General features: G+C 42.0%; 2 protein-coding genes across 7 annotated transcripts in view; one reads left to right on the forward strand and one right to left on the reverse strand.

The window, feature by feature from the left end:
* The first annotated feature begins 5,124 nt into the window (after nucleotides 1-5,124).
* On the forward strand, nucleotides 5,125-10,458 carry LOC115793716 (leucine-rich glioma-inactivated protein 1-like). The gene is made up of 8 exons (XM_030748828.1): nucleotides 5,125-5,748; nucleotides 6,037-6,108; nucleotides 6,678-6,749; nucleotides 6,837-6,908; nucleotides 7,666-7,737; nucleotides 8,172-8,341; nucleotides 8,435-8,599; nucleotides 8,747-10,458. Exons 1-8 carry the CDS (start codon nucleotides 5,552-5,554, stop codon nucleotides 9,562-9,564), a joined length of 1,638 nt encoding a protein of 545 aa, XP_030604688.1. The 5' UTR covers nucleotides 5,125-5,551; the 3' UTR covers nucleotides 9,565-10,458.
* Nucleotides 10,459-13,028: 2,570 nt separating this feature from the next.
* Nucleotides 13,029-25,280, reverse strand: part of mark1 (MAP/microtubule affinity-regulating kinase 1) — a 37,946-nt gene continuing 25,694 nt past the window's right edge. The window contains exons 7-20 of one of the 6 annotated variants that reach the window (XM_030747710.1): nucleotides 24,684-24,740; nucleotides 24,341-24,577; nucleotides 22,996-23,115; nucleotides 21,938-22,037; nucleotides 21,725-21,837; nucleotides 21,479-21,632; nucleotides 20,540-20,721; nucleotides 20,301-20,392; nucleotides 19,199-19,339; nucleotides 17,765-18,016; nucleotides 15,531-15,557; nucleotides 15,146-15,166; nucleotides 14,848-14,892; nucleotides 13,029-14,737 (exon numbers count right to left, since the gene is read on the reverse strand). In XM_030747710.1, the coding sequence (XP_030603570.1) occupies nucleotides 14,392-14,737; nucleotides 14,848-14,892; nucleotides 15,146-15,166; nucleotides 15,531-15,557; nucleotides 17,765-18,016; nucleotides 19,199-19,339; nucleotides 20,301-20,392; nucleotides 20,540-20,721; nucleotides 21,479-21,632; nucleotides 21,725-21,837; nucleotides 21,938-22,037; nucleotides 22,996-23,115; nucleotides 24,341-24,577; nucleotides 24,684-24,740 (1,887 nt within the window). In that variant the 3' untranslated portion in view covers nucleotides 13,029-14,391. Of the gene's footprint in view, nucleotides 14,738-14,847; nucleotides 14,893-15,145; nucleotides 15,167-15,530; nucleotides 15,558-17,764; nucleotides 18,017-19,198; nucleotides 19,340-20,300; nucleotides 20,393-20,539; nucleotides 20,722-21,430; nucleotides 21,633-21,724; nucleotides 21,838-21,937; nucleotides 22,038-22,995; nucleotides 23,116-24,340; nucleotides 24,578-24,683; nucleotides 24,741-25,280 lie in introns of all 6 variants that reach the window. The other 5 variants (XM_030747708.1, XM_030747713.1, XM_030747709.1 and 2 more) reach the window with 5 other exon arrangements.

The raw sequence follows: 25,280 nt of genomic DNA on the forward strand, positions 1-25,280 counted from the left end.
TTTTAAGTATTAATAAACAAAAACAAAAAAATAATCCTTTTATTTAATTGTGTCATTTTATCTGGAAAAAGAAAGATCTGGATTCAGTGTCTCAGCACCAGATCATGCTAACAAAGGTCTGTTTGTCTCCCAACATGAGTCAAATTCCACTCTGCAGTAAAAACCCCGTTTTGCCCTGTCAGTGATTAAATACCCACAGGCCTGGGCAGTCTGACTAATGCGTAAACACAGTTATTTCTTTCTAGGGAAGTGCATGTACATGAATTAGGAAACAAGACCACAGTACAGCTGGATATTAATACTTGTTCTGAGTTGACCAGCTGGAGTATTGTTATTTCACCTAGTCTGGTTCCACTGCACCATCTAATCTTAGCCTCATAGCATCATGAAAAAAAGGCTAGAAGAAATTGTTGAATGTGCCTGATGTTTGGACCACTGGGGGCACTGCTTTAAAAACAGACATGTTTCTATAGTGGAAATCACTGCATGAGCTCTTCTGAAAACCTGCAGCTAAACAAGAAGCAGAAATGTCATGCATTAAAGCTCATAGCATTTATAAACATCTGTGAAGGCAACATCAATGCTGAATGACATACAGGTTTTGGAGGAATTTGCTGCATTCAAGATGGCTCTATAGGGAAACATGTTTTTGGTTTTGGCTTCTTGTTTTATTCGAGGTTTAGTTTTGGTGTTCATCTCTGTTTTAAAGTGATGTGTTTATTGTATTTCTCTGATTCTTACTTCAGGTGTTTAACTTCACTCCTGTTCTTATGAGGACTTTAAGTTTCATGTTTTTCAACTGATAAGTTTTAATTTTGTGATTGTGTTTTGGGTTATTTCTTGATATTTAAAAGAGGTGGCAGTTTAGGTTTCTGTTTCTCTCTCTGTCTCATATTTCTCTGCTTTTCCCCCCTTCTGAGTCGTCTTGTCTCTGTGATCATTATTTGTCTTTTGCTTCAATTTAAAGGTTTCGTTTTTTTCCGTGTCTTGCGTTAGTTTTACATACTTCCTCTCAGCTTATTCAATGTCTTTATTACGTTATCCTTTCATTTCCCTCACATCACAACAATAGTCGTCTCAAGGTGCTTTATACTGTAAGGTATAAAAAAACACCAACAATCAAATGACCCCTATGAGCAAGCCCTTCGCAACAGTGGAAAGGAAAAACTCCCTTTCAACAGGAAGAAAAACGGCAGAACCAGGCTCGGGTAGTGACAGCCATCTGCCGCCACCAGTTAGGGGGTGAGGGGAAAGAGAAGAGATAAGAAAAAGAGAGCACTGGGAGACGGGACAAAACACAGACTTATGGAGAGAGGGGGCAAAATTTAATGACGTGCTGCAGTGGTATATAAACATGTGGGTTGTAAAAGGTGGGTGGAGAGGAAGTGCTCAGTGCATCACAGTGTATCACATCAAGTCCTGCAGCAATCTGAGCTTATGGCAACATAACTAAGGGAGGGTTCACCTGATGCAGCCCTAACGATGAGCTTCATCACAAAGGAAAGTTTTTGTCTAAAAGTAGAGAGGTTCTCTGTCTCCTACAATCCAAACTGGGAGCTGGTTCCAAGGCTTCCTCTCTGATTGTCTTGATCGCCTTCACCTGGATCTCATTCTTCGTCTCTGTTTCCAAAATTCCATTTTGTCATGTGTGCATATGCAGCCCTGCCCTCTTCTTTGTTGTTGGCGGTGTTGTGCCATCTGTTAGTGCTACCTAGTTAGACACATATGTGCTCTGGGCTTTCTTGCGCCCAGAAAGGATTTGGATTATGTTTGGATTTCATTTTGGACTTAATTTTTCAGATGTTTGAATTAGCAAAACCTTTTGATGAACATTCTGCTTCCTGTGTCTGGCATTTGGGTCCTTATCACAACATCTGTGATCCAGTGAAAATATTTGACACATATACACTATATTTGCAGTCTTAACTCATTACTACTTATCCTAGAGTGCACATTGTATTCTGCCTGCAATAATGGATTTGCAAATTCATGAAGCCCAGAGGCTTTATAGCCTTAGTACCAGATGTACTGTATCTGTCTGAGGGGAGCATCCCTCTGCAGTTACAGAGGCAATCCATTATGCAGACTTGGAGAAAACATAAAGTGACACTGTACTGCATCACTTTGCTGAGGATTGCTGTTTTTTTAAATGCCAAGACAGATGTGAACCTTGCTGCCTTCAGCAACCACATCCAGGTCAGAGTATCTTTGCTGCTATTTCAGTGCATTTCTTACTTTTTTATCCTGTTGTCTCAAAGGTTATAACAGCGTCATACCCTTATAGCTGCTGCTCAAACAATAAAACTGATTCACTTGAACTTTTATTTGAACTGCACAGCATGAAATCAATTCTCATAAATGCTTTAATGATTGTTTCAGCTTTGATATGTCTCACATTTTTCGGTGACGGAAAAACTACTTTCAGCTGCTTTCTTGTTCACAAGGGATAACCGCAGCAGGTGACTCCACATGTTTGATCTGGCAGATTTTTTTGTTACACCAGATGCCCATCTTGATGCAACCCCAAAGGAATTTGTGTCTCCTCCCAGAACTCAGGAATCTTTCCCTTGTTAGGCAAATATGTAAATCATTACACTATGGAGCCACTCACATGTTTAATATTTTCATAATCATATCTGATCTTGCCCCCTTGATTTTGGTTCATTGTCATGGGAGTATGCTATTTAGTCCCACATTCAACAATTTTAATACCTTTATATGATCTAAATGTTTGGCAACTTTGTCAGCTTTCAGGAAGGGGATAATGGTCAAAAACTGTATTTTAGAGGAAAAAGAGATGTCCAGCAATCCAAATAGGAAGGAAACTATTATGTAATTACACAATTTATGAAAAGGAGTCATACAGTGTTTATGTGACCAGTTCTCTTGATTGCCTTTAATCTATCCTGCTGCTGTAGCACTTATCGGAACATACTTCAGTATTTCTTCAATGCTTGTGGTTTCTTAGCCATTCCAAAGCCATGTCCCTGATCCTGATTTTTCTCTAATCTCACCTTTGTCTATCCCTATTTCTCTTTATTTGAACATGTGCGCATATGTGTTCTGTTGTGCATGCACACACACAGATCAACCCCAAAATGGAGTAGTTACATATCTTCATTATTTCATGTAAAGCTCTTGCAAATGTCCATGTCTATTCTGTGGGCTGACAAGATGGCAGACCTGCAAAACAAGCACATTCACTAAGTTTACACAAGACCAGAGTGGGAGGGTGGACACCTTTAGCGATTTAAAATCTCAATAATCATACAGAAAAATTTGCTTAAAGGAAACTCTCTTCCACTTTAGCTGGAAATCTTAGAGAAAGAAATTTATAAAGCTATTGAATCCATCTGACAGCTACACTTTTCTACCTTGGCTCTACATTTCCCTCTAGTGGGGAGCTCAGCTCATTAGTCTAGACTACCTGTTCGAATGGCTCTATTTTACCTACAGCCTATCACAGATTGAATGTCTCCACATGAAATACATTTGCATTAATGCAAAGATTTTTTTTTAAATAAATAGCATATACATGAGGTCGTGAGCTAATGCAGGCATATACAATGACCAGCCACAACATCAAAACCACTAAAATGTGAAGTTATTAATACTAAATATTTTTACAGTGCAATATTCTGCTGCATGCTACAGTGACACTTACCACCCACATAAACATTGTTGCAGAACAAGAACACCCTTCATAGCACAGCCCAGGGGAACAGCATCTCCCATCAGGATGATGCCGCACTGCTAAAACTGCTATGGAATTGCTTGAAGAACACAACAAAGTTCACCCCAGTTTCCAAACTCCCCAGATCCCAGTCCAAGAGCATCTGGGGGATGTGCCAGAACAAGCCTGATCTACTGAAGCCCCACCCCCAAACCACATAACACCCCAGAGGTCCTGTGTCAACACCCTAAGAAGGTCAGGAGAAAAAAGGGGGGGAATCTGCACAATATTAGACAGTAGTGTATTTCAGTAGCCGATCTGTGTATATTAAAGGAAACTAGTCTCCAAATACATATCAAAAAAGTGAGAAACACTAGACTCACTGTGGTGATATTGTTGCTGGAAAGACTGTGTCCTACTCTGGTGATGAATGGTGACATTTATGAAGCACAGACACTACACAACATCTTGCAGAACAACAATAATATCCACTGTTCTCCATTTAGTCCAGTAGCTGCTGATACTTCTAAGAAGCAGTCTAATAGCTTCATTCTTCGTAGCGTAATTTTTCATACCTCCCAGAGCAGGATCATGCTCCTCTAATTCTCCTGCTTTAGTAGTATTATGGTAAACAGGCACAGGATATAAAATGTTGTAATCACACGAGGATTTATGCACTTATTTAGAGACCTTTTCAGAAGTCCTGCACATATTTCTACCAAGATGGGTCACAGGCATGCAGGCCTGACAGCCACAGTGAGTAAACATATTAATCATTAGAACTCTGGAGGGATAGTAAGAAATAAGAAATGAGATGGTGACGACCTTATAGGGCTCCAAGAGCACCCTGCTGCACAATCTAGTGTCTGGCACAGAAGAAGAAGAGAACACTGCAGTAAAACTGTGAAGGTAGTGACTTGCAGGAACATTAAAGCATAAAAAGAGACAAATGAAATAAACACTATGTTCCGCAGAAAAGGGATTTTAAGGACTGCTTAACCTGTCTTTTGTGGAAGGGGGTGAGGGGGATGGGGCTGAAGTAGAACAGTTGTCAGGGTGACAGGAGGGTTTCCCGCACCCCTGCATCACAGGTCAGAAACATTTTGCATCCTACAGTCGCCATGGAAACCGAATGCAAACCAGGAAATATACCCACAATATTTACAATCCTAGGAATATTTAAGCAAAAAACTAAGTTTCGATGACATTAGTGGCAATAAAGCATATGTGATTCGTAACGGTAGGATTTTGACAGTCAGCTCCGCATACTGAGCCAAATGTTGCAGCTATATTTCCATAATTACAATTAATTGCAGCGGGTTTCCTATCCGCTTCCCGCATAGAAAGCCCGTGTGCGTCTGCGCCACAGACAGCAGTCCGCTGGCTCATGTCAGAGCTTTTTTTTTTTTTCTCCCGCTGATTCACGAAAAATTCCACAATTCCGTTGCCCATTGGGCGGAATCCTCCAAGACCCTGACACGAAGAGAGTGGCGTTTGCTGAAATCATAGGCGTGGTTTTGGATGAAGATGCTCCGTCTGCTCCCGCTGGGATCCCCACCTGCCCTCACACCGCGTTTGTCACCGAGCCAGCTGGAATATTCCTAAGCTTCAGGACTGTACAGCAAGCGTTAGATTATATTTCATTTTTGTCTCAGAGGGTATAGATTTCTTTTCGTCTGGAGATTCGGTGTAATTACGGCGCTGTGGGCGCACGGGTCGCCCGGTTTTATCACCTCCAGAGCGGCGGTGGCGCACGGAGATAAACAAGAGCGGACATTCGCGTGGCCTCCAGGCAGCGGCAGAGGAACCACAGCAGAGACCCTGGTTCATGTGTAGGGCTGTTCGACGCGCAAGTTGTGCCCGCCGCGGTTCTTAAGGATGGAAAATACACACAAGATACCCAACAGATCACTCTGGCTTGGCTTACTTGTGGTGGCGTCTGTTTTACTTCTAGTGGACAGCAAGAAATCCAAGCCGCTTCGCTGTCCCTTAGACTGTACATGTTCCAAAGATAACGCGCTGTGCGAAAGCGCAGCACAGATCCGTCGCAGCTTCCACCGAGATATCACATCTCTGTAAGTTACATTTATTATTGTTCTGAAATGAAAACACAACCCACTGCAGCGATGAACACAACACGCTTAGCTCTACCTGCTGGTTAAGACGTGGATTTTTCCGACACTGCTGCATAATAATTGCTTATCCAAGGAACTGCAATAAGTATTCGCCAGTCTGTGCTGTAAGCCTAAACTCTCTCTGTGTGTGTGTGTGTGTGTGTGTGTGTGTGTGTGTGTGTGTGTGTGTGTGTGTGTGTGTGTGTGTGTGTGTGTGTGTGTGTGTGTGTCGTGTTTTTTCCCCCACAGATCATTTGTCAAGTCTGAATTCACTGAAATTCCGAAAGAGAGCTTTATCCACACGCCTGCCCTGCATCTCCTGTAAGGAATCGTTTAGGAGCTTTTTGTTGACACTGTCAGTCCTCAGTGATCTCATCAACGCCATGTTTAATGTTCAAGACATTTCCCCTCCAATGATACTGTTCATTAATAAAATAGGTCTTGCTGTAGCTGTTCATTGAGGTGGGGGGCCTTAAACCAAAGCATCATTCGATGAAATGTAGTTTTGTAAATTATTTCCCTGCATGCCTTTCTGTAACATGGTGATTTTAATCTCTCTGCTAGGCATTCATCTAAGCCTTGCCTTCAAGTCTCTCTGTGCATAATTTGAATCAGGTCTACTTTCAAAATGAGACTTATTTATAGGTAATTCCTCCTTTTGATGAGGGACATTCCTGCCTCATTGGGTGGAGTACTGACAGACAGTAGAGTACAGACATGTAGGACTGCAGGAATCCTCAGGAAGCACAGATCCTTGTTCTTCAAAGTATTTAGGTTACTGAACAAGGGTTTTCTATTAGATTTTTTTTTTTTAGGCGTGACAGCTTGTTATTATGCACTTGTTATTATCCTAAGTAGTAAAAATATTAACTTGAGATTTCTCTGCACAGCCTCTTCACAGCCAACAACCTGGACTCTATAAATGAGGATGCATTCATTGGTCTTCCTCACCTAGAATATCTGTGAGTAGTTGGTACAGAATAGTTTTGTTTTTCCCAAAAAAAGACAAAATTATCTTGTCTCATTCATTTTATTCAACAACTTTTCAGATTCATTGAAAACAACCAAATCCATTTGATATCACCACATGCTTTTCGTGGACTGAAAACCTTAGTGCACCTGTAAGTACTTTTTTTTTTCTTTGCTAGCGGTATTAGTCATGAAAAAAAAACTACAATTGCAAGGGGGGTTTCATTTTTTGTGGCAAATTTCATTTAAAAATCTAATCACTAATAATCTGCTTTAAGAGGTAGAAACAGAGACTTTCTCTCATTTGCATCAGACACTTTAATCTGTGTGCAGGTGCAGACAAGCACTGTTCCAGTAAAACGCTGACAGTTTTTATTGCGCAACTTGCATTGCCACATAGACACTTCTGCCAACATTGTGCAGCTGTTATGAATATGATTATGAAGCAAATCTTGCCACCCTCAGTGCCCCATGTAAATAAGCGTATTATACTTTTGTTGCAGATTTGTAAAAGTACGTTAAGTAAACGCTCTGAGATTTTTCATTTATGTCAGCAAAATGCAATGAAATTTAAGATAAGGCACTAAGAAAACTTATAAACTACTACACCGGTGTTCTCGACAGGAAAAAGTATTTTTCCCGTCTTCATTGTAGCAGAGAAAGCCATAAAATGGCTGAGGAGGCAGTGCTAAAAATAGCCTAATGTTTCCTCAAACCCACAATAAGCAATGTTTCTGCTGTACTCTCTGGGGTGGCAATATGTCCCCTGAGCTCTTTAACAGATGTCTGTATACATGCAGAAATACTGCATAAACACATTGTAATTTAATAGTTTGAGGCGGCATGGGGAGGGGGAAATCAATATGGAAACCAGAAGTTAAACACTATTTTTTTTTCTCTATTCTTCAGGAGTCTGGCCTACAATAATCTTGAGACGCTGCCCAAAGATTTGTTCAAGGGTCTCGAGGCCCTGACAAAAGTGTAAGTATGAATTTTACTCTTGCCAAACAAAGAGATTGATTGCATTTCAATTTATGTATACTACTGACATAAATGAGATTTCTGTGCAGTTTTCTATATATAGAACACCGTATCATTATGCCACTTCAGCTGAGGCTTGAAAAAATGTGTGGGCAGCTGGTGCTTTTAACGCTATTAAAATTGCATGCTGCAGCAAGGAAAGAGATAAGTTTGCAATCTATCACCCACTGAAGATGTTCAGTTCTCCTTTATAACCCCCCGTGATGATAATGAGGGCAAAGAATGAAGCTGTGAGGGCCACAGGGCAAAGCTAACAGACACACTTTAGTAACTGCAGCTTTTGAGAATTAAATGTATTCATAAAGCAGAAGGCTTCATGAATACATTGAATTCTATAGCATGTGGAGGTTAGTTTGGTGGTTTTCTCCCTTTAGAGATTTGCGGGGGAACCAGTTCATCTGTGACTGTAAGCTGAAATGGCTGGTGGAGTGGATATACAGCACCAACGCCACCGTCGATCAGATTTACTGTAAAGGCCCGGCCTCGCAGCTCGACAAGAAGATCAACGACCTGCTGCCACAGTCATTCGACTGCATCACCACAGGTGGAGTACAAGAAATACTGCTGTTTTCTTACAAAGCTTCTCAGGATTTTTTTTCCCAATCATATTTAAAGTGTTTTTTTGCTTCTGTTACAGAGTTTGAACCCTACCAGTCCATGGATTTTAATTCCATATCAGTGGAAGCATTTTCTTTTAGGAATGACCAGTTTGTCGTGTTTGCTCAGCCCTTCAGTGGCAAGTGCAGCTTTCTAGAGTGGGATCATGTGGAGATGGTCTTCAGAAACTATGATGTTATTGACAGTAAGTGAAAACTGTGAAAACTGTTTTTTTTTTTTGCGAATGAGCTGTGTGAGTTTGAAAGGAGAGGTGAAATTGGAAGTCAAACCTCTCAATGGAGATAATTATTGGAGGTGAAGTTATTTTTTATCCTTTCTTTTGCTTCACCAGGCACATCCACAGTGGTCTGCAAACCCCTGGTTATTGACAACCAGCTTTTTATCATTGTGGCTCAGTTGTTTGGTGGCTCGCACATCTACAAGCGTGACACATCTGCTAACAAATTCATCAAGCTCCAAGGCATTGACATCCTGAAAATCCGCAAACCGAACGACATTGAGACGTTCCGCATTGATGGCGAATCCTTCTTCATCATAGCAGACAGCTCCAAGGCCGGATCCACCACCATCTACAAGTGGAATGGCAATGGCTTCTACTCGCATCAGTCCCTCCACCAGTGGTACCGTGACACTGATGTGGAGTACATGGAGATCTCCTCCAAACCTCACCTGATCCTGTCTAGCAGCTCCCAGCGGCCCGTCATCTACCAGTGGAGCAAAAGCACCAAGCTGTTTGACAGGCGCACCGACATCCCAGAGATGGAGGACGTGTACGCCGTGAAGCATTTCCAGGTCAAATCCGACCTTTTCATCTGCCTGACGCGCTTCATTGGGGACTCCAAAGTGATGCGCTGGGACGGGGCCCTCTTTAGAGAATTGCAGACCATGCCTTCCCGTGGCTCCATGGTATTCCAGCCCTTCACTGTGGGAAGTTGGCAGTATGCCATTCTTGGCAGCGATTACTCTTTCACCCAGGTGTACCGCTGGGATGCCAAAAAGGGTGAATTTGTTCGTTTTCAGGAGCTGAACATACAGGCACCAAGGGCCTTCTCTCCAATTTCCATAGACAACCGTCAATTCCTGCTGGCCTCCAGTTTCAAAGGGAAAACTCAGATCTATGAGCACCGGATCATTGATCTGAGCAACTGAGCTAATTTTTCTTCTGAGGCAGATTGGTTGGTGGGTGAATTTTGTGATTTTTGTCTAGACAGAAGGGTGTTGCAGTGCTGAGCGACTCAGAAAGTGTTGATCCTAACTTGAGAACAGCAGGCAGTACTTCTACTGATTTAAAAACCCTTCTAGTTAAATTAGTGTGCAGTAGATTAAAGGATAATTGCATGCATCTCAACCAAACATATGTCTGAGATGCATTTTGAGTCCAATGCATGCACCTCAAGTTAGGATTAGACCAAATATGTTGTCATTAATGCATGTCCCATCCCAATAAATGCAACATCCATGTTCACTAATGCATTACATCTAACACCGGCCAGTAACTTTTTAATTTTTAATGTGCGTTCAGCCTTTCGTGTCCCTCAATATTTATACATTTCTAATCTCATATATTTATCTACAGAAAGAAATTAAATTGTACTTTTTAACCTATTAACATGTTTAACTGAACAATCTGCCAAAATGAAATGTTTACATTTTTCTGTCTTTTCATTTGTAAATGAAGCTTTTAAGAATTTTTAAGAGATTAACAATGACCGCAGCAGTTAGATTATTATTAGATATTTGTTGGATAATGATTTAAAATGATGGTTTTAATTTGGAAAATATCAAAGGTTATGTAAGAGTCTTGCAGCTTACATTTTTATTGTTAACTGTTTGTATAATGTTTAAAGTATTCGAAAATACAGTTTTTCATAACTGGGAACTTTTGAAGGTATTTTCAGACATTTTAGAGCACTGAAATGAAGGAGGACGTTTGTCATAACGCTTTACCTTTGACTAACATGTCTGCAGAATGCATTGGTTGTGTCATATTAGGACTGATATCATGCCATTTACTCAACAGAGTCAATAAAAGTTAACATTTCATCTGAGCTCTCTGCTGGTGCTGTGTAGCATATGTCTTCAGTGTGGCATACTGACACTTAAAGCAAAAAAAAAAAAAAAATAGCATGTCTACAGTAATGTGCAAAAGTCTTAAGATACCCCTCGTTTCTTTATACACTGCTCAAAAAAATAAAGGGAACACTCAAATAACACATCCTAGATCTGAATGAATGAAATATTCTCATTGAATAGTTTGTTCTGTACAAAGTTGAATGTGCTGACAACAAAAAAAAATAATCATCAATGGAAATCAAATTTATTAACCAATGGAGGCCTGGATTTGGAGTCACACACAAAATTAAAGTGGAAAAACACACTACAGGCTGATCCAACTTTGATGTAATGTCATTAAAACAAGTCAAAATGAGGCTCAGTATTGTATGTGGCCTCCACGTGCCTGTATGACCTCCCTACAATGCCTGGGCATGCTCCTGATGAGGTGGCGGATGATCTCCTCCCAGACCTGGACTAAAGCATCCGCCAACTCCTGGACAGTCTGTGGTGCAACGTGATGTTGGTGGATGGAGCGAGACATGATGTCCCAGATGTGCTCAATCGGATTCAGGTCTGGGGAACGGGCGGGCCAGTCCATAGCTTCAAAGCCTTCATCTTGCAGGAACTGCTGACACACTCCAGCCACATGAGGTCTCGCATTGTCCTGCATTAGGAGGAACCCAGAGCCAACCGCACCAGCATATGGTCTCACAAGGGGTCTGAGGATCTCATCTCGGTACCTAATGGCAGTCATGCTACCTCTGGCGAGCACATGGAGGGCTGTGCGACCCTCCAGAGAAATGCCACCCCACACCATTACTGACCCACTGCCAAACTGGTCATGCTGAAGGATGTTGCAGGCAGCAGATCGCTCTCCACGGCGTCTGCAGACTGTCACGTCTGTCACTTGTGCTCAGTGTGAACCTGCTTTCATCTGTGAAGATCACAGGGCACCAGTGGCGAATTTGCCAATCCTAGTGTTCTCTGGCAAATGCCAAACGTCCTGCATGGTGTTGGGCTGTGAGCAAAGCCCCCGTCTGTGGACGTTGGACCCTCATACCATCCTCATGGAGTCAGTTTCTAACTGTTTGTGCAGACACATGCACATTTGTGGCCTGCTGGAGCTCATTTTGCAGGGCTCTGGCAGTGCTCCTCCTGTTCCTCCTGCTGCTGGGTTGTTGCCCTCCTACGGCCTCCTCCATGGCTCCTGGTAGCGCCTCCAGCCTCTGGACACTACGCTGACAGACACAGCAAACCTTCTTGCCACAGCTCGCATTGATGTGCCATCCTGGATGAGCTGCACTACCTGAGGCACTTGTGTGGGTTTTAGAGTCCGTCTCATGCTACCACGAGTGTGAACGCACCACCAACATTCAAAAGTGACCAAAACATCAGCCAGAAAGCATAGGTACTGAGAAGTGGTCTGTGGTCCCCACCTGCAGAACCACTCCTTTATTGAGTGTGTCTTGCTAATTGCCAATAATTTCCACCTGTTGTCTATTCCATTTGCACAACAACATGTGAAATTGATTGTCAATCAGTGTTGCTTCTTAAGTGGACAGTTTGATTTCACAGAAGTTTGATTTACTTGGAGTTATATTGTGTTAAGTGTTCCCTTTATTTTTTTGAGCAGTGTATTTTCATAGGAAAATGGGAAATAGGTGCAGTGATTTATTGAAGCATGCAGACATAAATGGAAATACAGTATGCTGTATAAGGTAAAAACAGAGTTTCTACAATTCTAACAGGCTTGAAAGTCAATATTTTGTGCGACTGCCTTGATTCTTCAACACAGTCTGAACTCTCTGAGGCAGCTTTCTTGTAATTTCTGTAAGTAGTCTTCAGGAATTGTTCTCAAGGCTTCTTCAAGAGCATTCAAAGCTCTTCTTTGGATGTTGGCTGGCTTTTCTTCCATTCTCTGTCAAGATGATCCCACACTGCTTCAGTAATGTTGAGGTGTGGCCCAGGGGAGGCCTCCCTTCCTTAAGAATGGCTTCTTGTCAGGCTTCCACTGAGATCAGTAGATCAATCAACTAAAGGGCCAGGTGCATCTCTCAGGTTCTGTCAGCTCTTTGCTGGATTTTTTCTATTTCATAAGGACATGACTTTTAGATAGTGTCCACCTGCTGCAAATATCTTTGGACCTGGCACTTATTTTTGTCCTCCACTTGTCCAGTTCACTACACGCCATGCTGAGATATGCCAAGTTTTAGGCTAACAGCTCTTTGAGAATCTCCTTGTTGGTGCAAAAAAAAAAAAAAAAAAAAAAAAACAATTTTATGCCTGTCAAACTGTGTTAACTTTGGCATTTTTCATAGATTTCTACTGAATATGGTCAGGTACAAGGACTGAACTGAATATCAATGAAAAACCAGCCAGTATCCAAAGAAGAACTTTGAAAGACTTTCAAAAAGTCTTTACTTACTAGAAAGCCTGGCTCCTTGGGAGCAAAAAAAAATGAAGAAATAAGGAATGTTTCACAACTTTTGCACAGTACTGTACTTCTTTAGGTTAGTTGAGGGAGCTTATGACAGACATGAAAAAAGAAGTAAAGTAAATACAAACAAATAAAATCCTTTTTATTTTATCCAACAAAGTGCACGCCTCAAATCTACAAAGCAGCACATTACAATGTAATGGAATAAATACAATAAAATCCGCTGAATAAAAAAAAAAAATGAACACACAAGCAAGGAGATACACCAGTACCTGCACAATCACACTGGTGGCAGGACTAAATCAGGCTCCTTAGAAAGGCTCCATGAAAAAACTGCCTTTTCATAGCCATCGACTCGCTGTGTATCTTCAGTTGACATGAAGACATATTTTCTGCTGCTTTCTAAAGCAAACCAATTTAAACCCTGCTTTTTTTTCTTTGTAATTGAGGACTACCAAACTAACATCAAAGAAATACAGGTGCATACTCTCATGTTCATACACATCACCCTGGAAAAGTTGTGCAATTGCAGCAGGATCTCCAAATCACCAACCTGCTGCCCAGAGAAAATAAAGTGAACACAATTTCAGTTTTAACTGATCCTACTACTCAAGTCTATGTGGTGCAACTTAGTATTTTTTTTTTTTTTTCCATAGGCAAAAAAATATAACATAAAAGGCAAGGGAACACATCCCTTAATATTCCACAAAATAATTTAGTGCTCTTTAAATAAAATTGAAAACACTATTTTCATATGGTGGCTCTTAAAAAAAAAATACAGACTGAAAGATTAATGCTCCAAGAGACATCAATTATATTAGGAAAGAACTCAAATCCCATGAAAAAAAGACAGTATTAACAATAAAAGTCTGTACAGAACGCAAAATCAATATACAGTACGATACAGTACCTGCAGATGTTATGCATACAGTACAATTCTTTTTACATATGGGCTCCAGTCTGATCTATATATACTGACTTAACACAGGTGGGAAAGCGTCTAGTTTAGCATACGGTAAGTTTAATGGTTATTCAGCAAGGAGAGTAGATCTTGTAGTAGGTGTTTAGAAAAAGAAGACTGAAAACATTATTGCAGGATGGTAATCTTCAGTTGCATACTGCATGTGTTACATGAATTTGTCTTCTGATGTGGAGCAGCGGGCCGATGAGAGAGAGAGAGAGAGAGAGAGAGAGAGAGAGAGAGGGCCGGACGGAAGGGGGGGGGGAAGCGGGGTTAGCTGTTTTGTTTTTTTGCTATTTCTCCGTCACAGACGTTAAACTTTGCAATGTCTCTCTGATCCACTACCCTGTACAGTACATTCGTGGCCAGTATTGCACGTTTACCAGCCGAGTCCACCCTGATACTGCGTGATGAGGACCGTCAGTGCTGAATTTTGTCCTGCGAGTCAACACTAATCCAGTGATGAGATGAGACTGCAACCAGAGCTCACCAGAGAAAAGACTGACTGGGACTCCATCTGCCGTCACAGTTTGAGCTCGTTGGCAATTTTGCAGGCGATGTTCTTAAAGGCGATGGACGTGCCCGATATCCTCTTGAAGCGCACACCATTGAGCGAAAGGCGGGGCAGCTTGCACACCTCCATCTCCCACTGGACCAGATTGTCCTGGCGAGCGTCGCCGTGGACACAGAAAAGCAGGAAGCGCTCGCGCTGCTCATAGTCGCAGCTGTTGGCGTCCAGGACTTTTCTGATCTCCCTCATCATCTCGGCGGGCTCCATGGAGGAGGTGGTCTTCATGCTCCAGGTGAAACGCAGGGAGCGAGGCTTCGAATCCCGACCGCCATCCTCCTTAGCATCACCAGACGCGCTCCTAAGGAGGAAAATATTTGGGAGAGAGAGTGGGGAAAGACAGAAACGTTGAAGGAGGCAGAGGTCGGTTACAGGCTCTCTGTGAACTTGACATCACAATCAAATCCTCACCTTGGTGTTTCTGTCCTGGCACTGGCCTCTCCCTCACTAGGCACCCTGAAATAAACCAGGAATACATTTATTACTACCTTGCGATCATATCAACAAACACCCCGTGACCCCCCACTTACTACTAACACCACCCCCATCATCACTGGACACAGAGGGGGTGTCAGGCATCATGCCAGGAAAGAATCCACACTCCTGGGTATCAGGGTTCAGCACACAATGAGGTGACTGTGACGTTTTGAGGTACATACTATTATAGCTCACATTAACCAAATGCATCATCCCATCTACAGTACGCTACCTTTCCTTAATCTCCACTGATCTGCAAAGAGAGGAAAAGTGGTTGTAAATAGTTGATTTGGCCTCTGGAATTTGCCTGGTCTTTTCTGTTAAGCTCAACAAAGGATGGGGGAGAGTAAGGAGAGGAAAGCTAGCAATTTGAGAAGCAGATATCTGGTGGCTTAGTACAGAAGAAGCTGGTGAGCCGTGAGGTTTGTTTAAGAGGTGGTGGACACAAAGGAAGGAAATACACTGCATAACAAAGGGTGTCAGTAGGCAAGGATGTGGTGTAGTGGGCAAGTACGTAAGGGGTTAAGGAAACACGGGCCAAGGTCATAGTGGGCACAGAGGGGTTCGGTTTATTTCGGATGGGGGTGAGAGGTGCAGCAAGCGTTATGTTCTCCTACCTCCGGGTTGACCTGAAAGACAGAGCTCTAGGCGGGGAGAAAAGGAGAGAAAGCTGTGAGCTTCCACCAGATGGACCAGCGTGAAGGTGCTAACTGCGGTACGGATGATGAGGGGAGGCAGTGTGGAAGTGTAATATTCACTAAGGATTGGGGGAAACTATACAGCGTTTGAAGCTAAAAAGTTTACAGGAAGTAATCTGAACAGACTTTGTAACTCTTTTTAAATATCTTCAGAAAGTTTTGCACTGAACCAGAGACACAGTATGGATGATTTTTATGTTTTGCTTGCAGGTAAACAGCGAGAATTCCCTGACTGAGAAATCCTTGTCTGATACCGATATTGTAAATAGAAATGTATTTAAAATGTAACAAAATAGCTGCCTGAACAGTTTTACTTTTCTCCCACCACACAAGACGGTGAAGATGAGCATCATCTGACACAAACATTCAGCTGGTAGATCTGTGTATCCCTGGTAAACAGACCATCACAGCTTACTGTATTTTTCTTGCAGTACATCTTGAAGACTGGCAATACTTTGTTTGAAAAGTAAGAAAAGTGAGTTTCTGACTTGGATAATTCATGTACAGTACTGTGCAAAACTCTTAAATCACCCCTCATTTTTTAATATTTTGCTTGTCTTTTTTTCTTTTTTTTTTAAGAGATCTTGAGCAATAGCTCTCCAGGCTTTCAAAGATTTTCTTCAGAAATTGTCCAGATCAGTCCTTGTACCTGACCATTTTCATTGTTTTGTTTTTTTTTTTTGATTGCTAAGCCACTTAATACTGACCTGTGAAAAAGCATGAAAAAAAGCACCTAACTCAAGGGATGAACCAGTGTTATGTCTCCACATAACAGACAACTCAGTAAAGGACTCATTTTAAATGCTATTTTTAGACACTTTGTTACTAGCAGCCTGTCACAAAAACACAGTTTGTTTTCTTTATTTGAATCTACAAAAAATAACAGTTCTTGGCATGGTGTACAGTATGTATAAAAATATGAGGAAACTGCACAAGTGGAGGACAAAAGAAGTGGTAGACCTAAGAAACTATCTGTAGCAGAGGAACAGTATCTGAAAGTCATGTCCTTAAGAAAATCCAGCAAAGACCTGACACAGGACCTGAAAGATGCATCTGCCCTTCAGTTTATTCATCTACTGTTCACTGAAGCCTCATCAGAAATGGCCTCAGTGGAGGGGCGGATATCAAAAAGCCATTCTTAAGGAAGGAAAAAAGGGAGAAAAAGCTGAGGTTTGCCAAATTACACAAGAGCTGGGCTGAAAATCAGTGACAACAGGTCTTATGGAGTGATGAATCCAAATTTGAAATGTTTTGCTCAAATTGCTGTCAATATGTATGGAGGAGGTCAGGAGAGAGGTACAACAGTGAGTGTCTACAGCCATCTGTAAAACACGGCTGAGGGTCTGTCATGGTTTGGAGCTGCATTTCAATTTCTGATTGGCAAAGGATTCATTTTTCAGCATGACAATGCAAAAATGCTTCCCACTGCAGTAAAAGCATACCTGGATAGAAAAACAAACAGTGGATCACTAGCAGTCAAGAATTGGCCTCCCCAGAGCTCAGACCTCAACATTATTGAAGCGGTGTGGGATCAACTTGACAGAGAATGAAACAAAAGGCTGAAGCCTGGAGAACTATTCCTGAATACTACTTGAAGAAATGAAAAGAAAGCTGCCTGAGAGAGTTCAGACTGTGTTGAAGAATCACCAAATATTGACTTTCAAGCTTGTTAGTATTGTACACTCTGTTTTTGCCTTATAAGCTGTATTTCCATGTATGTTTGCACGTTTCAATAAAATCACAGCACCTATTTCCTATTTTCCTATGAAGAAACGAGGGGTGGCTCCAGACTTTTGCACACTGCTGTAAAATTGAACAAAATTATGCAAAAAGAACGAGTTCCTGATTTGGAAATGGGACCACGCCAGGAGCACATGAACTTTTCTCTAGATAGAAATTGAACTTCCCTTCAGTAATCTAATAGATAAGAGCACCTTAGCACACAGGAAGTCCACATTAGTACAGCTAATGTGTACAGCTAAATCAAGCTTGGCTTTATTTTCTGTAGTTTTGATGGCATTGAGGTGATTTCAGCCAAAAATGTGCAAGTTCAGCTCATAACGTTAGAGACCACACGAGCACCGTAACTGTTAGGTGCAACGACTCTAAAGGACAAAGTAGCATATCGTTTGTCATCTTATGTCCTCACTGACCTGCGGACGAACTTAGAGGTGATCTTGCTAATGATCCCTGTTGAAGTGCCCCTGCGTTGTTGTGCGAGAGCTCCTGTATCATGGGACAATGTGGGTGAAGCTGGAGGGCCGTTGTAGGTTGCGCTGCGGCGGTCTCTGAGCTGGGCTCCGTGAAAAGTGCTGCGACTGGTGGTACCCCGAGGGAAACGATTCTTCTCTGGGGTGCTAATACTGTGTGCAGACGGAGAGGTGGAGGGACCGCGTGGAGACGAGCTGCAGGAGAAGAAAAGAAATTGGAGGACATGAACATTTGGCACGTTTGATTCTGTATTTTATTCACACTATTACTGTATCTGAGTGACTTTGAATAAACGTGAATAATTTGCGGACATACAACACAATAGGATGTTTTTAAAGACAGACTGCGTATATAATTGTACCACTTTTTGGGGTGAAATTGAAGGAATTAATTATTTTTGTTTCTTATTGAAAAATTAAATCAGTTCCAACAGATGCAAAAAAAAGCAGTTTCTGAAGTGGCACAGTGATGAGAAAGGAGCTTTTACTCAAGATTGTGGCTATGAACTGTTGATTGCTGTTATTGGGCACCTGATTGATGATATGGGGATAAACATTAAGGTAATTATTTGAGGTATATGTAATTATAGAAATGAGCTATGGCCATATAAGAATATATCAATTCCTACTGTTTTTCTGCACGTGTGCATATTTGTATTAACTAAATCTGAAAAATAATGTTACTAAAGCCTTGAAACAAATATGGTCTAGTACAGCCCATTACTCCCCTTTACTCTCACCCCTACTTGCTGCAGAAATCACTGCGATATAAAGCAGAACGGCTGCCATCAGCCTTCAGCAAGCTTCCTAATTTAAACATTGTGCCAGACTAAGTTAACAGTTGGAGCTTGTTGATCAGGTAGTTTGATGAAGGACTCCCAGAAGCTTTTTCTTAAAGGCTTTAATGGTGATTTCATGAAGAAGCACTGCTGTTTTGTTAGCTAGAAAAAAAACTCCACCTGAGCTCACTGTCTTGTATATGGCACCGCCTCTTTGCCGTGTGTGTGTGTGTGTGTGTGTGTGTGTGTGTGTGTGTGTGTGTGTGTGTGTGTCTGTGTATAGACAGACTCCAGCTCCACATTAAACTACTTACGTGGTGAATATTGTGTATTAAACAAAGCATCGAAGCAAGAAAATTTGCATCAAGGTTTTTATATAAATCGAGTTATTCGTGTTACTTGATGAATCGTTACATATTTATTTATTTATTAGCATGCTGCTGTACATTTACTATTTCATTTTATTTTCTTCATATTTACTTGTAACATTTCAAAATAAATCAGTCAGAATCTAAATCACCATCTCGGCATTTGACATAAATAATGAAAAATACACACTTGTGATATCCATAACCTGCTGTAATCAGCTGCTGCTCACCTGGCTTTAAGCTCTGTGTTGTCATCAATGGGGGGCAGTGTGCTCTTTGAAGGATGCCCTGATGAGGACATAGACTTGGTGTGACGAGGACGTGTGGAGCTTATTGCAGTTGACGGTGTACTCCCTGACACCTCGGTTAAACTGGGGACCAAAGCAGAGTACAGCCGAAGATAAAATGTGAAACCAAAACTTTCTCATCTCTGTGACTTACAAAATAAACAGGCGTAGCTATGCTCGTAAACACGGAAAACAGAAAACTGAGGGTGTTTTCACACCTGAGCTGTTTAGTCTGTTTAAATCGATCTCTGGTTTGTTTTGCCCCCTAGTGCAGTTTGTTTAAGCAGATATGAACACAGTAATCACAGTCAGGTGCGTCCTACCAGGAGGAGCCCCCGGCATAGACCCAGGACTCACTGGAGAGATAATATCTCTCGGCTGGCCTAGGAATGCCTCGGTGTTACCCCAGGTGAGCTGGAGGAGGTGTCTGGGGACATCTGGGCTTCTCTGCTTAAGCTTCTGCCCTGTGACCCAGCCCCAGATAAGCGGTAGAAAATGAATGGATGGATGGAGGGAGGGAAAAAACATGCACAGAGACTCTTTGAAGTGTCAGTCTCGGTCCAGTTCTAAACAAACTTCAAAGCAGTTTGTTTATGGTGAGAGCATGAACCGACCTCGATCCGACACGACTGCCAGGTGTATGCTGCGCGTTTGAGCTACACAGGTTGTAGCGAGGTATGTCTTGCATTCTGTGATGCAGCAGGGTACCATAGAGGTACATAGTGCACAAACTGTACCAACTAGCCATAAAAAGAACCGAGTGCTCTCTAGTCCAAAACACCGCGCTTTCTTCCATTATTTACTTTTGTTGTTTTGCCCCAGGCAGTTCTGACTAGTAAGCAAACTCAACATTTTCATGTGGTTTCTAGTGATGCATGTTGGTTTGCTTGGAGTTTTTACTGTGTGAGAAGAAACCAAAAAAAAAAAAAAAAAAAACCACTACAAATTTATGAACTTGTTGATGGATTTGGACCAGGGTAAAGTTCAGGTGTGAAAATGCCTCAAATCTCATTCTGTAGATAAATGAATGAATGTTAGCACATACCTGCTGTCTTTGCCGTTGGGAATAGCTGAATAACGGTCAGTGGAGGATCGTTCACATACGTATGTGTTCCTGCGAGTCATAGACCCATTGGTCTGTGCAGAGAGAGACCAAAGAAATATATATTATGAACCATAAGAAAAGGAAAACCTTTTTTCCAATATCCATCTTCCCTTTAAATACGGCTCTGTCTGCATCTATTTACTGAGTATGCAGTGTACAAAATAGGCCCACTTCCTCACCCCCACAGCACTTGTGGTTTTCTTCCTCTCCTGCACCCCCAGGGGTGAGGCGGGAACATCTCCTTTTGAAGTGCTGAGCTCTAGCCGGCGTGCTCCATCCCACTCCTCCCTGTGGTCACTTTCCACGCTTAATGCCTGGCCACGTTTTGTATATGATACCGCCGGCGGCACAGATGGACCCACTAGGAGAGACACACACAAACACAGGATTGGATTTACATATGTTTCACCAAGCACATCCTTATTCCTGCACGTCCAACATTTAAGATTTCAGAAAAAAAGGAACAGGCGAGGACAGTGTCTTTGTTACAACAGCATCAAGCAAAGCCAATCAAAGCCGGGATTTAGACGTCATCTAATCTGTCAGAGGCAGCATCAACTTTGTTTCTCAGGTTATACAGCTACAGAAGCCAAGGTGAGCACATACATAGCAGAGCTGTTCCCTCCACATGCTTTGAGGTGCTTCTCCTGAGGGAGCTGCAGGAAAGCAGCCAACCAGAAGATGGCGCCAAACACAATGGCCCCACAAGACTTAGGAGGAAGCTGCTACACAACCAGTGCAGTGTTCAGGTTGAGTCACTGATTCTGGAATTTAAGTGCTGATTCACTGTTTAGGAAAATTAGACCACTTTAAACAAACAAGCTAGTCAGTCAAGGTTTGACTGACTTTTTTTTCCACCATAAGAAAAAAATCTGAGTGCACAAGGAATGGAAAGTTCTTAAATTACTGTCAACAGAGGGAAAATGCTTCTGTTGTAAAGCTTATTGAGGTTTATTCAGCACTGCAGATACCGATGTCTGATCATTTGGCCAATCATCAGTGACTGAGAGTAACTTCCCTCTACACAACACGCAGCACTCTCAGAGCTGGGAAAGAGGAGGTTACTTTACTTGGCTTCTCTACGACACCACCACCACCACCACCATCATCATCCCCACCATGATCACTGTAGCGGCGCTGCTTCTGATTGGCCGAGATGCTGCGTGTGACCTTGGGATGGGCAGGAGAAATGCTGGAGCTGTTGTTGATGTCACTCGTCGGCCGCTGTCGCTGACCCAGAATGCTGTTAGTCAGAGGCTCACTCCCCTCAAACTGCAAGATGAAGGGGGATGTGATCACATGACTCAGTATACTTAAGCAGCGGTGATGTAGGTGTCAACATGACGCAAGTCAAACAAACTCACCTCCGGAGCTTTTCTTCCCAGCAGCAGGTAGGTGGCCATGACTTCATCATATTTTTGACTCTGTAGGGACTCAGTGATCTCATCTTTAGGGAAACCCATTGTCACCATGAGCTCTGAATGATGGGAGTCAGACAACATTAGAAACAAGAATCCAAGAATTTGAAATGACAAAGAATGAAATCAACACACACACACAGAGACAGAGTGGCAAACCTATTCTGGATGAATCACTGAAGTCCGCCTCAGGCTCAATGTAAGGTTTAAGCTCCTCCTCTTCATAACCCACATTCATCCAGTGGTCTTTCATGATTTGCTAACAAAGAAACAAGGCAATAAAAAAAAGTGCATGTCTTCTTTAATGGCTTGTAATTAATTAGTTATACAACACACAACAGAAATTTGACAAGAGGGTGACAACACAGTGATCAATTGTTATTATTGCTGGAGAAATCTTTACTATTGAGCCTGATTCTGAGTGCAGGGATGGTATTGACCTGGATACAATGAGAGCGTGAACCGAACTGACAACTACCCACAATTTGCAAACTCCTAAAAATGAATGCACAACATATAAGAAGGGGCAGCACGGTGGCGTAGTGGTTAGCACTGCTGCCTCACAGTTAGAATACCATCTGGAAGGCCTGGGTTCGATTCCACCTTGGCCCAGGCCTCTCCCTCTCTGTGTGGAGTTTGCATGTTCTCCCCGTGCTTGCGTGGGTTTCCTCCGGGTACTCCGGTTTCCTCCCGCATTCCAAAGACATGCACTTACTGGGGTTAGGTTAATTGGCTAATCTAAATTGCCCATAGGTGTGAATGAGAGCATGAATGTGAGTGTGAAAGGTTGTCTGTCCCTCTGTGTTGGCCCTGCAACCGGCTGGCGACCTGTTCAGGGTGTACCCTGCCTCTCGCCCTATGACAGCTGGGATAGGCTCCAGCCCCCCCGCGACCCTTAACAGGATGTGCGGAAGTGAATGGATGGATGGATGGAACATATAAGAATTTTGTACATGAAATTACGACTATTTCCATTCCATTTATTTTTTTCTATCTATGAATGCCTTCATCACATCAAGAATGTTGCTTCCCAATCTTGATCTGACAGGTTATTAATTAAAAAAACAAAACAAAACAAAAAAAAACACTGTTGGTTCCCACCCAACAAGAGCAGCAATTATGCGCTTCCATGCTTACAACGAATCATGTTTGACTCCAGGCATCCTGCTGGAGAGGAAATAACTGTTAAGACGTATCAATGCAAACACAGATAATACCTCCAAACTGCCTCGTTTCACAGGGTTGAGCACAAGCAGTTTCTTCAGCAGGTTTTCACAGTCTGTGGACATGTAGAAAGGAATGCGATACTTTCCTCGCAGGACCCTCTCTCTCAACTCCTGCACGCCAAGTGGCAGACAGACAGGGGGAGAATTTAGCAACAAAGTTCAGCAACAAAAGGAGCAGCATTATTTTTTTTTTCCATGTAGGCCATTTGAAAGGCGCAGACCCCAGTGTAAACACAATCACTGTATAACGTTGCATATTTATTCATCAAGTGTGCACTCAGCAACAATTTGGAGGCAAGTGGTGAATGTCAGTCAAATATTTATTCTCCTATGGCTCCGTTTTGGCTGGCTGTATTTACATACTGTATTGATTAATGCACCTTAAAGACTGCAGGTCATTCAGCCCTGCTATGAAGAGTCAAAAAAGATGGATCTGCTGCTTTAATGAATCTGACTAAATTTAGCCCAAACTGTTCCTTTATTAAAGGAACATGAATTAATCTCCACAATGTCTCATTAGACACAACACACAGGAAATTCCAGTCTTAATTTGGTTACTAAAGTAACCTAGTTTTGAGCTGATGCATTTAAACATCATAACTCAGAATGGCTCACACCCAACTAGATTTCAAGGGCTGCAGCACTTTCATTTTGGCCCACCTTCATGTAATCCGGCTTTTGCTGTCCAAGCAAATTCATACTCAAACAGAATTATTCAAACATTCTAATAAATAAAAGATGTAATTAGAAAAACATTTAAAGTGCAGCTTTAATTATTTGGATAGTTTTTTGTTTTTTTTTTAAATGCGCTGAAGCACAGAGGCGGAACATCCAGAAACTTGCATTTTTAGTCTTACGGTTGGCTCCTTCTATTCTTTTTGTTCTTTCTTTCTACCACAACCACACAAAAACCTGCTATTAACCCAAATGGTGCAGTATCTCAACTGTGATGTGGACAATAAATAAATGAATATGGAGCAAACTGATCTCAGAGGGAGAATGAGAGCAACGCTACAGTTTGTTGTCTGGAAACGTTGTACTAACTGTGATAATAAAACAAAACAAAAAACTTCTCCCTTTGCGTACAGTGTAATCACTGTTTTCTATTGTCTGACTGCACACAACTTTGAATATCTGCAAAACTGAAGTGCAACATGACCTTAACTTCAGATGGTTACATAAGCATTTATCTAAAAAATACAGAGCGCTTTATCAACATGTGGAGGTGAAAAGTGCTTTTCCCAGCTTATCACCAGTTGCAACATTAATATTTCCAAGTAGTTTCTAAGTCAATATGAACTATAGACAGTGATACTTCAAAAGAACAGCTGCCCACCTTTAGGTTCTGTCCATCGAAGGGCAGTGATCCGCTGACCAGTGTGTAGAGGATAACCCCGAGACTCCAGACATCCACCTCTGGACCGTCATACTTCTTTCCCTGGAAGAGTTCGGGAGCAGCGTACGGTGGAGAGCCACAGAAAGTGTCCAGCTTACTGCCCACAGTGAACTCATTGCTGAAGCCAAAATCAGCTATCTTGATGTTCATATCTGCATCTAACAATAGGTTCTCTGCCTGCAGTGGGGAGGAAAAGGGACAAAGCACCATGTGGACTGTTAACACTGACTGGAACTGGCTGATATGAATAGTCGTGAGGAGAAATCAGATCACAAAGTGTCACCTTTAGATCTCGGTGTACTATCCTCCTCTGGTGACAATACTGCACTGCAGAGACAATCTGAAATGCAAACAAATACAGGCATCACAACAGTAATTACATAATGCATGAACAGTATCACATATATTACATAGAAATACACACAAAAAGAAGGGCTGCAACAAACAGAAGCAACAACAAAAGTAATTATAAAAAAATGTATATACATGAAAAAAGCAGTGGAATCTGTCCTTTGATTAATCAACTAATAGCTGATATTTTCAGGACAGGACAGACCAATTTAAAAAAATCAACAATGACCCTAACAGGTATGTATTTGGACTGTGTGAAGAATCTGGAGTACCTGAAGGAAACCCATGAAGGGAAAACATTCAAACTCCACACAAAAAGGCCCACAGTGCTAAGCACTGCAAAACCACGGCCTGTTATTAGGCTTCTTGGTGATTCTAAATTACTCATAGATGTGAATATGACTTGAACAGCTGCAATAAACTGGCAACCTGTTAAGAGTGTACCCAGCCTCTCGCCCTATGCCACCTGGGAAAGGCTCCAGCCCCCCCCCAGTGAACTTAAACTGGACAAGTAGTTAAGAAAATGGAA

The sequence above is a fragment of the Archocentrus centrarchus genome, chromosome 15 (assembly GCF_007364275.1).
Source record: "Archocentrus centrarchus isolate MPI-CPG fArcCen1 chromosome 15, fArcCen1, whole genome shotgun sequence".
Taxonomy (NCBI): domain Eukaryota; kingdom Metazoa; phylum Chordata; class Actinopteri; order Cichliformes; family Cichlidae; genus Archocentrus; species Archocentrus centrarchus.